The sequence below is a fragment of the Erithacus rubecula genome (genome assembly GCF_903797595.1).
Source record: "Erithacus rubecula genome assembly, chromosome: 5".
NCBI classification, from domain to species: Eukaryota; Metazoa; Chordata; class Aves; order Passeriformes; family Muscicapidae; genus Erithacus; species Erithacus rubecula.
Window position 1 is genome coordinate 45,728,773 of NC_136687.1, and position 12,118 is coordinate 45,740,890.

Genomic DNA, 12,118 nt, shown 5'->3' on the forward strand with positions numbered 1-12,118 from the left:
TGCACTGATGTATGCTAAGACTTGATGCATTAAATCTTTGGTCATTAGCCGATGCCATTAGCAGAAAAGTCCAAATCACTTAGAGCTGGGACTTAAGACTTTTCATTAAAACCTGAATTTGCATGTTATTGGATAAATCTGTTAATACGGTTTAGCCAGACTCACGGAAGTTACTCGAAAACTTTTTGCAGTGCATATGCAGGGTCAGTGGTGCCTGAGAGGCTCGAATTTGGAGGAAATGCCCCCTCTGAGGGCATGTGCTGAGCCCCCATCCCACGCAGCCCTGCCTGCCCCCACCCGGCGTTCCGTGCACGCAGCCCCAGTGTCTGCACTGCACTTCATGCTGCACACAGGTCTGCTCCCTGCTGCCAGGAAACCCTCCTGAAGGGGTAAAATCCCAGCAGCAGGGTCTCCTCACCTCTCCATGGTGGATCAGGACAGCCCTTCCTGCCGCTTTGGAGCCTGAGGGCGTTTTGGCACTGGTTTCCCTGCAGGGGTCTTCAAGCAGCACCAGTGTGGTGGGGAGCAGGGCTTGCCAGGAACAAAGGCCAGGTTAGAGGAGTCATTGATGTCATCAAATTTGTCACTCCTCCATCATCACATCCCTTCCTATTTTTTTTTTTTTTTGTTTGTCTCCTGTTTTATAGAGGGTAGATGAGGCAAGAGCACTTCTAAAAACATCAGTCATGTTGGGTAGCTTGACTAGCCCAGCATGATCTCTGCTTTGCTTCTTCTTTTGCTTCAAGAAGATGCTGCCTGGTCATTCTCAGACTTAGCCATGGTACAGAGGTTTTGAACCTGTGCCATGTCCTCAGACAGGTGTTGAACCCGTGTCCTTACCTTCTGTATGACAGAGTTAAGCTGTTTTCCCAAACTCCTGCATTTTCTTAACCAAGAATGTTCAGTGCACCTTGAAAACTGCAGCGCAGAGAGAAGTTGACCCATTTCTTAGTTTTCTGGGCCCCTCATAGTCTTTGTTATGACGCATGGTGTTGGATAGGTTGTAACATAGACTTAACATAAATACATTTAAGAGAGGTCCTATTTCAAGGACTTTTGATCCACTGTGTGTGCAGTGCCAAAAAGCATCTTCCTGTCACCAGGGTGCAGGATGGACTTTTTTCTTGGTTCCCCCCAGGAGCCTGGGCCTGTATCCTGTGGGACTTGAGGAGGCCGATGAGGAAAAGTCATCCCATCCTGTGACGCACGTTGTCTGCCAGAACAGAAATGCTGGGCTCCAGAAGTTGTTGTCAGCCAACCTGCTTTCACACAACACTGGTGTGCTTGTGTGGTAGATGGAGTTTGACTTGCCTGAGCCATTGCCAGGTTTGAATATTGGGCTGAAGCACATCCCTCTGCCTGCGAGAGAAGCACATGAGCTTGTGGGTGTGAGTGCTCCAGAGAAAATGCCAAAGTTGCTGTGAGCAGGGATCCTGATAACCTCGAGGCAAGCAAAACAAGCTCAGGCCTTTGTCTTAACTCAGCAGACAGCTCTGGTGAGAGAAACCAGAGCAGCTGTGTCCCCAGGGAAGAGCTGGAGATGGCACAAGAGGTGACAGCAGGAGGGACTCCAGCCCCCTCCCCCCACTGAGAACCACTGGGGCTCTCTGGTCACATTCCACTGTTCCCACCTGGCAAGTGCTGGGCTCTGGGCACTGGCTCCTCTGATGTCCAGTGGGCTTCCTCTGGTGGCTTAGGTCAGTTGTCCTTATTGTCCAAGCAAGCAATAAGCCAGAACTCTGTATCCCAGGGGCTCAAGCCTGGGCTTGTTAAAACATTGCTGGGCCTCTGCTCTCTTTAGCCAATAATGAATAGAAAGTGTTCTGGACAGGTCAAGAAACAATGGGGGAAAACACCTCTCCAGCTGGTGGGATTGCTTGTACATGACAAGGATGCACTAGGCAAAAGAAGGGATACAGTGCAGGATAAAGGACCATGGGATGTGTCACCATCCAGAGCATTTGTAGTGGCAGCATTCCCATTTACCAAGTTTTTGGGGATGCTAAGAGACTCCTGGGGCTGAGTGTGTGATTTGATGGTGCAGGTTCCTGTTTGTTGGGTGTGAGGCTCATCTTTACATCAGGAAAAAGATGAGCTGCTCAGGATGGCCAGAGTCAAAGGACCTTCCTGCAGAAATCAGAGCTTAAAACAAGCCTTGGCTGTCAAATTGTGGAGTGTTTGGGGTCAGCTGATCTTTAAGAGAACCCATTGCTGAGTTTGGAGAGTGAAATAAGATATTGCAAAGTATTGTAACAGGGAAAGTCTTTTCTGTGAGTGTATGGCTTTTCTGCTAATTAAATGCCCTATCAGTGATATTTCCAGAACCAATGGGCTATGTAAAACCAGGTGTAACCTCTACATGTGAACTCGCAGTGCAGAAATTGAAGTGGGCTTCTCCTCCCCTGATCAGAGCCTTACAAGACCTGCCTGGCTCCCCACATGGCTCACCAGCACTCCAGGTCTCCTGACAGCCTTCCTGAGCAGGCAAGAACAAACAAATTAAAAAGTCATGGGAGAGAAGAAAATGGAGATAGCAGGGGATTTCTAATCAAGCTATTTTAATACTGGGTGTGCTTTAATCACTTACTTAATGGCAGTGCTTAATGAACACTTGAAATAAAGCATGTTTCTGTCAGATATTCAACACTTGTGTTTTTAAAGCTGTCTTGAGGGAACTCAAATGCTTATTACAACTTTTCAGCAAAAAAAAAATCACAGTTGTGCTATATTAATTTCCAAGATTGAAAGAGAGGGAGGGGTGAAAAAGTTGAAGATAAAAAAAAAAAAAAAAAGAATGTAGACTAGCCAATAGTGGTGGTTTTTCACTAATGTTGGAATTAACCTGAATTTAGTGACTGATTGTAATCCATCTAGATAAATATTTATTTTAGGCTTTGTCAAATCACATTTGTGCTTTCCTTTGCAATGCTCCCCTGGCTGTTGCACTGAATTTTTTATTGCACACCAACCCTTCAGGCTTCAGGCAGAGCAGTTTTCTCCAATTCCTCTTGTCTGTCCCTGTGTGCTGCCTGCACTTTTAGCTGTTTGCTTCAAGTGCTTATCTTTGTGCCTGTGGACTGTGGCATGGTCCTGTTGGCCATTAAGCTGCCTTTCCTGTGCATTGCAGACACAGCCACTTGCTGCTGGGTTTCCCAAAAAGGAAAGTGGTGTGAACAACTGGAAAAAAGTCACAAACTTTTCCTGCTCCCAAATAACCATGGGAAGCTCTAGCAAGCATCCTGGGACCCTTCTTTACCTGCTGATGATGTAGTGGCAGCTTCTCTCCAACTTCCAAGGGCTCTGGCTCTGGTTTCATGATGCAGTGTGTCCTTGGGAGATGGGGAAACTTTCAATAACTGACTTAGAGTAACTTTCTTCTTCTGCCCTTTCCTGACTCCTAGAACTTAAGTGCAACTTAGTTCCGTGGTGAAGAGTTGAATACAGTACATGAGGAAAAGGGGGACCAGGAGGATTTTTTTCTGACCTCATGAAGCCATCAGTTTGCCCCTGAAATGTGTGGTTTTGATTTTAGTTTTGTTCTGAGTAGGCGTTAGCAGTTGTGAGGCTGTGAAGTTGCACATCAGCATTGATGCAGCATTTCACTTCACCTCCTTAAAATGGCAAGTCCCTGGGGTGTCCCCCCTGCTGCTGGTGAGCATGAAAGGTCAGTGAGATAAATGGCCTCCTGCTGCCTAGTTGTGAAGCAGGGTTAAAAGACTGCACCTTTATTATTTGTCTTTCATAAATCACAATATTCTTAAGCCCCTGTTTCCTGTGAGCAGTGTGTTCCTGTGGGCATGCTTTCCTATCCCTGCTCCTTTTAGCTTCAGGTGAGGCTAAAAGTGATGCTGCAAGCCACCCCCACTGTATCCACTCTGGCATTTTCCCAAATGCACTGTCCAAGGATTGGAGAAAGTTTAGAAAATTAAGCATAAAATTATCTCTGCTGTCAAGAGCCTAGAAAGAAGCTGACTTAGGACATAAAACTCTTTCCTCTAAAAAATGGTTTGGAAATGGGGAAGTACCCTGAGCTCTGTATGTGTTGACCTTGCTGCATCTTTGCAAAGTTGTCTATGAAAAGGGATTGTACAGTAGCTCCCAGGGAGATGGCAAACTGTGGTTGCTATTACTACTGCTGCTGATGAGCTTGTTTCCTCTACTGGTAACTGGTTTTGGCCAGAACATTTTACTGTTGCCTTCTCCTTTTGCACCACTGGTACTCCTTTGCTGACCAGGGTGAACCCAGACATGGGCCTGGTTTTGACATTGCTCCAAAATAACATTCTTCTTGAACTTGCATTTTTATTGCAACAGCTGGTCAGCAAAGGCATAAATACAGAGTTATTTAGCCATTAAAATGCTGTTGGTATTTTGAGAGGACAGCTGAAACTGCTGTCTTCTGGGTTTGCTAAAACATTCAGCCTAAGGATGATTTTAGGGCTCTAGAAATGAGAATAGACTAAAAAAGGGATGATTTTTTTTGTCTCTTCAGATCAAGCTAGACCCAAATTCTCCCACAATAACAGGACCATTTAATCGTTTTATTTCGAGGTACTGCTATAGCAGTAGTGGAAAGGTTGGAAATATTTTGCTGGTGGGTTTTTTTTGAGGAGCTATCTGTTGTGTTTTCCCCTAAACTTAACACTTGCTGTCAAAAAGTTGAAGCTGTATCTTCAAATGACCTGCTCTTTCAGAGATGAAAGGGAATGCATGCATTTATTTATCCTTAAGTTGTTTTGTTGGTTTTTTTTTTAAAGTTGTCTTATTTTAGTCTTAATTGAGAAGACCATCTGCTAGTATCTGTAACCAATGCGTAACTTGCTGACAGGAGCGGAAGAGTGGACTTGCTGGGGCCTTTTTTTTTTTTTTTTTTTGGCATTTTTAGGAGTGACTTTGTGTTTAAAGAAAAGAGGAAAAACAAAAACCAACCCAGCACCTCTTTGGATGTTGACGAGTGACATGGGTTTTGTGTGCGGAGTCTTGCTTGCCTCGTGGCTCTCTGCAAAGCTCCCTGCCTGCCTGCCACCTCCTTTGTAGATGCCTGTCCTTTGAAGGGTCATTAATTTAATATCTTTCTCTGTGCAGCAGCTGGAACAAATGGTGGCCCCAGCTCCAGCAGGAGCTCCCAGCTGCCCGCCTCGCCCAGCGCTGACCTACAGGCATTTTTGCCATGGCTGTCTCAGGCTTTTTATAGTTTTTGCACACTTGTTGCATATAAGATACCTTACAGGTGTGGGCCTTCACTGAAGCATTAGCTGGATGGTTTGGTTTTTTCTGGACTCTTGCTTTTCTTCAGAAGCATTTCAAGAATGAGGGATAACTTACTGGATTCAGACTGAATTTGTGCTGCAGCTTTTCTCCATGAACTCAGCAGAGATTAATCTGAACTGTCTCACAGTGTGCTCCTCGGATGGGAGGGCAGGCACATGTCTGAAATGGTGAGTGGCTCTGCAAGTGCAGGTGTGGCACTGCCAGTCCAGGCCACTTGCAGGGGTCACCCAACCATGTGGCAGCAGCTGTGCTGGTGCCACAGCCAGAGGATTTCTCACTCTGCTCCTTCCCTTGGCCAAGATGCCTGAGTAGCTCAAGCTTTACCACTTGCAGACTGTAACTGCTGTTTGCAAGGGAAGTATTTTCTGTTGTCCTGACCTGTTCCTGAGTTACTTTAACACAGGTGTCTGGTGCATAGCAAAGCTCCTGCTGGGATAATGCTGACTGCTGGGTCAGGGCCCTCTTCTCTGCAAGCTCTTACCCTTTCCCCACCAGCATTGTACTGGGGATTTGGGGGTTTTATTTCAGGTCAGTCATAAAACGGAATAGCAGCTTCATCTTAGCCCTAACTGGCCAAATAATTTGGCTCCTGCTGTTTCCAGTACACATAAGCTTTCCCAGTCCTGTTGGTGTCCTTCAGGGGATTGTCCTCTGCCTGCAGTGCCTCAGTTCAGCCTGAGAGGACGTGCTTGGGAGAAAATAAAAGATGCCAACTGGGAAGGCCAAGCTGATGAGAAAAAGCACCCCAGGGAGAGCCACACAGAGGCCAGTTCCCAAAGGATGCTGGCGTGGTCTGTGCTGCAAGACTGGAGCCCTGGTGGCCATATGGTCTCTGAGGAGACCACCAAGGCTGACTCTCTCAGGAGTGTCCCTTGGAGCTAAGTGCTGTGGGGCACAGCTGTGTCCCCAGGCCAGCAGGAATGGGTTATTCCTTTGCCATTAGCCTTTAGTGCTTGTAATAGGTAATGCATGTGTGATAAGGTGTCCTAAAACATAGGTTTTCAGGTTGTAAACAACAGGTCCTCATTTTTAGCAATTTTTCCAAATTGCATATCTTGAGCTGTGCTGTATGTCCCATTTCCTTTACTTTCCAGGTCATGTGAAGAACCTTAGGCACAGAAAATGGAACTTCAGTGGTGTGGTGTGGTAATAAATGCACCATTTATGCTGCATCAGAGCTGTGCTAGGGACAGTTTCAACAAATGTTCAGCTTCTCCAGATTGTCTTGGAAATGAGAATGAAGTGGAAATTTCATCCTCATTCACTTTATTGTGGTTTTAGAAGCTGCTTGGGTATCTACTTGCACCAAAATGCTATGTTTTGGTGGGTGGATGAAGTATAATTTCTGTACTGAAATACTGAAGAACCTCACATAAGACAGTGTGTAATTATGTAATTGTCTCGTTGAAGGCATGCGGACTGATCGGGTTTTGCAGATTTTCAGGCTTTGCTGAGGAAAAAAGGCATTCTGTGGACCATGCCTGTATTAGCTATGAATGTCACCAGTGTGCCAGGGAGAGCTGGCTGTGGGCTTGGTCAGCAGGTGCTCAGCAAGCCATGGGAAGTGGAGTTCCCCGTGCATGGAGGTCATGTTGACCAGGACTGGGTCTCTGTCAGCCTCTCAAGTGTTTCTGTAGCTGTATGCATTGTATTTGGAGGATCTGGGGAGACAAATGTAGTAGGGATGCCACTTTTGTGGGAGGAGGAAGCCAGTGGGTAAAGCCTGGGAAGCAGTAGAAGCAGTCTCATCAGCACAGTTTTGTACCTCAGAGTGAGGTAGGATTTGGCCATGGTTCACACCCTGGAAAGCACTGTGCCCACTGTGAGCAGTAGATGGTGCAAGGGGCTTTGGCAGCATCCCCAGTCCAGATGCCGCTGGGGCAAAGGGTGCAGGGCAGTGTCCCTGGGACTGGGTGGGACACCTGGGGCCAATCCCTCACTGCAGCTGGGGGTGGGAGGGTTGAGAGGGTGACAAGACCAGCATCCAGGTGTCTGCATGTGAGGTCTTGTCTCTTGCCCTGAGCCCTCTCTGTGAGGAAGGCCCAGATAACCTGTCTGGACTCTCTTGTAGGGCAAAGATGCCATGGCAGAACTGCAAGTTCATGGGGCTTTTGGAAAATATGCTATCAAGCCTTTCTCCTCCTGGTTGCATGGTGCATGTGTCACCCTGTGTGTCCTCCTGCTGTCAATCACTGTGGCCATCAGTGGGGGCAGAGGGAACAGGGAGGCTCAGCCTGTGCCCAGCGAGCCCCCCTCTGCTGTCACACTGGGGTCACCAGCAGGATTTAGCTGCCAGAGATCCCTGGGTCTTCCCAAAGCAGAGTGGGGCAGGCAGGCTGGGAAGCTTTGCATTATTGCTATTTTTGATTGTTACCTTTTCTCTCCCAATTTCTGGCTCTGCAGACCCCTAAATGCTCTTAATGGAGATATGGCCTGTTTATATGTTAATTTTAAGCCCGCTGACAAGCGGTTTGCTTTTCTCCTGACTTCTCACGGTCCCTTTGCTCGCTGAAAGCCGCTGCCATGGGCTTAGGGGATAAGGTGCCGAGAATTAGAAAATAAAATAAAATCTGCAGGATGCTGGAGAGCAAAGGGGTACAGGGATTGGCGTGCTCCAAGTATAAATGGGTGATTTCTGAAAGCAAGGAGCTCTGATATGAGGGGCGTGCATGACAATTACATCCAGTACAATACAAAATGTTAATTACTAAATTTTGAGAAATTAATGCTGATTAGCAGCTGTGTGTGTGACCTAAATACATCTATTGCTTATCTTTATTCATAATACACAGTTTATTGTTGATAAAGTAATGACTGAATGGTGGGCTGGCCCACGAGTTTCATAGCTAAAGACTGAGGCCCGATTTGTAAATCGTCTGAAATTTGTTGGCATCTGTTTTTTGTGGAATTTATATGGATGGGGAAGATGAATAGCAGCCTGAGCTATCCCCTTTACGACTCAACTCATAGATATTACTGAGAATTCATATTGCTTTTATTATTTGGTCATAAAAATGGACCTAATGCTTGTTGGCTTTAAAACACCTACCAGCGCTGCTTTCTCTCTCCATCTTGCAAAATATAAGACAAGGCCGAAGCTTAAATTAAAATCCTCAGGTTCTTATCTCTTTCCCACAGGAAAGCAAATCTGTGTTGAAAACCGTAAAATTAAGAGGAGAGCAAGGATAGCATAATTTAGCAAAAATTCATGGCACCAGATTCTGAGCTATATGACTGGAGGGATAGGTCAGACATTAAGAAGATACTGCCTGCTAATGCAAGTTCCTTAAGGTGGTGCTCTGGAAACAAGGAAAGTGGAAAATGCTGCACTGGCTCCCGTTTGCTCCCTTTCCTCTGCTCCTACCAGCCTTAACAATAAATTGAGTTGTTCATTTAATAACCCGTCTGCTTCCAGAAGTCCAGAAAAATCATGGGCTTGTGCATGGAGCAATGTCCTAACATCTGCTTTGTGCCAGGATTTCAATAGTGAACTCAATGGAAATTAATTTCATTGGCCTCTTAATTTTTTTTTTCTTAATTCCTTATGTTTGACAGGCTGTCCTTGCTGTCAGTGTGTCTGTCTGAAGGATAGCTTTACTTTTTAAATTTTTTTTTGCGGGAATGGTGGGGGCGGATTTATTAAAAAGCCATTTGTTCCATAATTATTTGTGCTAAGGGGAAGGGTAGAGTGGCAGAGCACAAATGAAGAGCGCCTGTTACATGCTGGCATTATCACTATGCCTCGTCCTACCACGGAAAGAGCAACTTGGGTTTCAAGCAGTGTTAATAATGCAGGATTTCTTTGGGATTGAGGACTTCTGTTGTCTTTCTACCTTGATCTTAGGGGGTAATTTTGGACAGCATCATCCTGTCATGCTGCCTACCTCCTTCCCTGTGCCTCTGTACTGTGGAAGTGCTGGTGGGAAGTGTGAATCTTGCCCTGCAAGGCCATCACTTCATGGCACCCATTTCAGGACCCTTGTGGGCATTTGTAGCACTTTGGGTTCCTGATAGAGTCAGAGGCCTCCCAGCTCTGTCCCCGTGCTCTCAGCAGGTCTCCCCTCTAAGTGACCCTCTGGAGAGGCCACTGCCAACTGCTCCTATATGAAATCAGCCTTCCAGGGGTGACCCTTTAGTTACCCGGTAGACAGACCAAGAGTTTTCAACCAGAGTTTGTCAAACTGCAGGGAACAAACTTGCTGTGTCTCTGGTGATGGCAGGGATTTGTCCCAACTGTGCCGTGCCATGGCCATGCAGGAAAAGCAGTGGGGGGAGGAAGAGGGAAGTTGATGAATCTTGTGCTGCTTTTAAGAATGAAGGAGCCTTCTTTTTAAAATGCTGTTCCCGTAACCAAAGGGTTTCTGCTGCGCTGCTGCTGACTCTGCTGTCCTTAGGTCGCAGCCTTGGTGCATAGCCCTGCCTGCCTTGTACCGAGCTCTCCTGCCCTGTACCGAGCTCCTCCTGCCCCGCCCCGAGCTCCTCCTGCCCAGCCCCGAGCTCCTCCTGCCCTGCATCTCTCCAGTTGCCATTTCTGCAGCCCTGTCTCAATGTCTCCCAAATGCCTTTCTTCCTGCTCCCGGTCCCCACCCATTTCCCTGCACTTCCTCAGTATCTGCATCCCTCTTTGGGTGCCAGTGGTTTGAGGATGCCAATTCTGGCAGCAAACCTGGTTTCCGTCCACTAGCCCTACTGCCATGTCTGTCCATCTGTTTCCCCCGCTTTGGTAATGCAAATATTTTAAAATAGCATTTTGGTTTGTTTTTGGTTTTTTCCCAAAGCAGAGGCCTCATCAAGCTAACACGATTTGGTTTTTGCTCTTTTCTTGCAGTCCAACAAGGTGCCCGTGGTACAGCCTTCTCATGCGGTTCACCCCCTCACCCCTCTTATCACCTACAGCGATGAGCACTTTTCCCCGGGGTCACACCCGTCTCACGTCCCCTCTGAGGTCAGCTCCAAACAAGGTGAGCCCGTCCTTTCCCAGCACAGGGGGGATGCAGGGTGGTCCTGGTGCCCTCTGTGCTGCTGGCAGAGCCAAGGTTACCAATTTTAATATTTTAGAGGGAGGCTACCAGGTGCATATGGCGCTTTCAGGGGTGGTAATTCTGCCGTGATGCTGATATTTAACTTGGCTGCTTGAATTGTTATGCTCTTTCTAATGTGATAATTTGGTCCTGCTTTTCTCATCAGTCTTTCAAAATCTCAGTAAATAGCATCCAGTCTTCACTATCTCCTGTGGTGCCCAAGATTTGCAGCATGCAAATACAGAAAGGGCAACCATTCCTCACCTTACCAAAAAGAGGGAACAAGTGCTTCAGTAGTGGTGTTATTGAAACAATTTCTTTCACTTTATTTTATGTCCTTGTATTCTGGTTGTCCATATTCTTCTGTATGTCAGCTGGCATAATCAAAGCCTTGCCCATAAAAGTAGTTTAGAGCCTGTGCAAGTAAAAGCTTTACAAATCTGATGGTTTCTAACCTTCTTTTGCTGGCTGCCTTCTGCAGAAAGCATCTTTTTATATGTCCAAGTCAAGCATGTCGGTTTTCTCTGCACCTCTAGGACACCTTCAGGCAAGCACAAAAGCCTCCTAGATCCACATGTGGGAATGTCAGACCAGCCCTGCTCAGGGTCAGTCTGCAGTCAGGGAACAGCAGACAGTCTCCAAGGTGTCAAGCTCAGCTTGTGCCAAGAGCTTCTGCCCAGTACCCAGGAGAACATAAGGGATTCCAGGAAGGGTGTGCTTGCTTGCAGAGGGTTGCAAGAGCTGGGAGGGATGTGATGGATGTTGGGGAGGTGCAAGGGGAGGACTGGCCATGGCTGTCGCAGGTCTGAGCCAGGGTCTGGGTAAGCACCTGAGCTGAAGGAGCCTGCATGGGAGAGCAGATGGTATGGAGGGAAGGAGAGAGAGCAGAGGTTTACAAAGGCATTCACTGTAGTCTGGGTATCTCTGCATGGGCAGGAAGTCTGTCAGTGCCATGACTGGTCCTGGAGGGTGCCTCTCCCTGCCTCTCTCTGTGCTCGCATGTCCCACCACGTGCTGTGACTCCAGGTGACAAAATCCTGAAGCTCTGCTTTACCTGGGCACACATCCATATGTACTGTTATCTCATTTATTTGAAGGGGTTTTTAGTCATCATTGTTCAGGGAAAGCGGCTTTTTTGTTCTGTCTTTCCCTCAATGCCTAGGTTTCATTTTGGCTGTGCTAGGGAGATAATAACATGGGCTATATCCAGAAAATGCTATGGCCTAGTGGCTCTGTGTGGTTTTTACTCTTTGTTGGTTAGGTTTTGTTTTTTTCTAGGGAGGGGCAATACAAAAAGCACTCTGCCTGGAAAGCCTGGCCTGTAAATACATGTATAATATCTTTTTCAGACTTGTAAGAAGCAAATGGAGACTCCTGTCCTCATTTGTCTTCCTCCTTTGCATCAGTGCCCAGGAGAAGGATATTCACACTCATTCCTTGAAATCCCAGGGGTGCCACGTGTTAAGAGAACGGGATTGCCACCTCTTTGCTGAAGCTGGCTGTGACAGCTGGGGCACAACCCACTGCTGCACTTTGTGAGCTCAAGAGGTTTTTGCTTGCTCCATGCTGAGTTTGCCCTTTTGTGCCCTGATTTTTGCCTTTACCCCAGTTTATTTTTGTATTCCTGTACAGCAGACCCCAACTGAACAACATCTGGTTTGTTGATTTTTTTTGTTTCTGCTGCACATCCTCTCTTCTGCTTCTTGTTTACCCTCTCCCCTGTCCAGCATCCCACCAGTCACATCCCCATCCCTGAGTTCAAGGCTGCTGAGGGGCTCTGCCAGGAGGCACGAAGCTCATTTCCCTCTGGTGTTCCTGAACAGGGC

General features: G+C 47.0%; 2 protein-coding genes across 9 annotated transcripts in view; one reads left to right on the plus strand and one right to left on the minus strand.

The window, feature by feature from the left end:
* Positions 1 to 12,118, minus strand: part of RPL34 (ribosomal protein L34) — a 216,541-nt gene that overhangs the window by 204,130 nt on the left and 293 nt on the right. The window lies entirely within an intron of this gene.
* The window catches only part of LEF1 (lymphoid enhancer binding factor 1), a 70,272-nt gene that overhangs the window by 31,572 nt on the left and 26,582 nt on the right, over positions 1 to 12,118 (plus strand). For all 8 annotated transcript variants that reach the window (XM_079307333.1, XM_079307335.1, XM_079307330.1 and 5 more), the window contains exon 5: positions 10,100 to 10,232. In XM_079307333.1, coding sequence (XP_079163459.1) covers positions 10,100 to 10,232 — 133 coding nt within the window. The remainder of the gene's footprint in view (positions 1 to 10,099; positions 10,233 to 12,118) is intronic.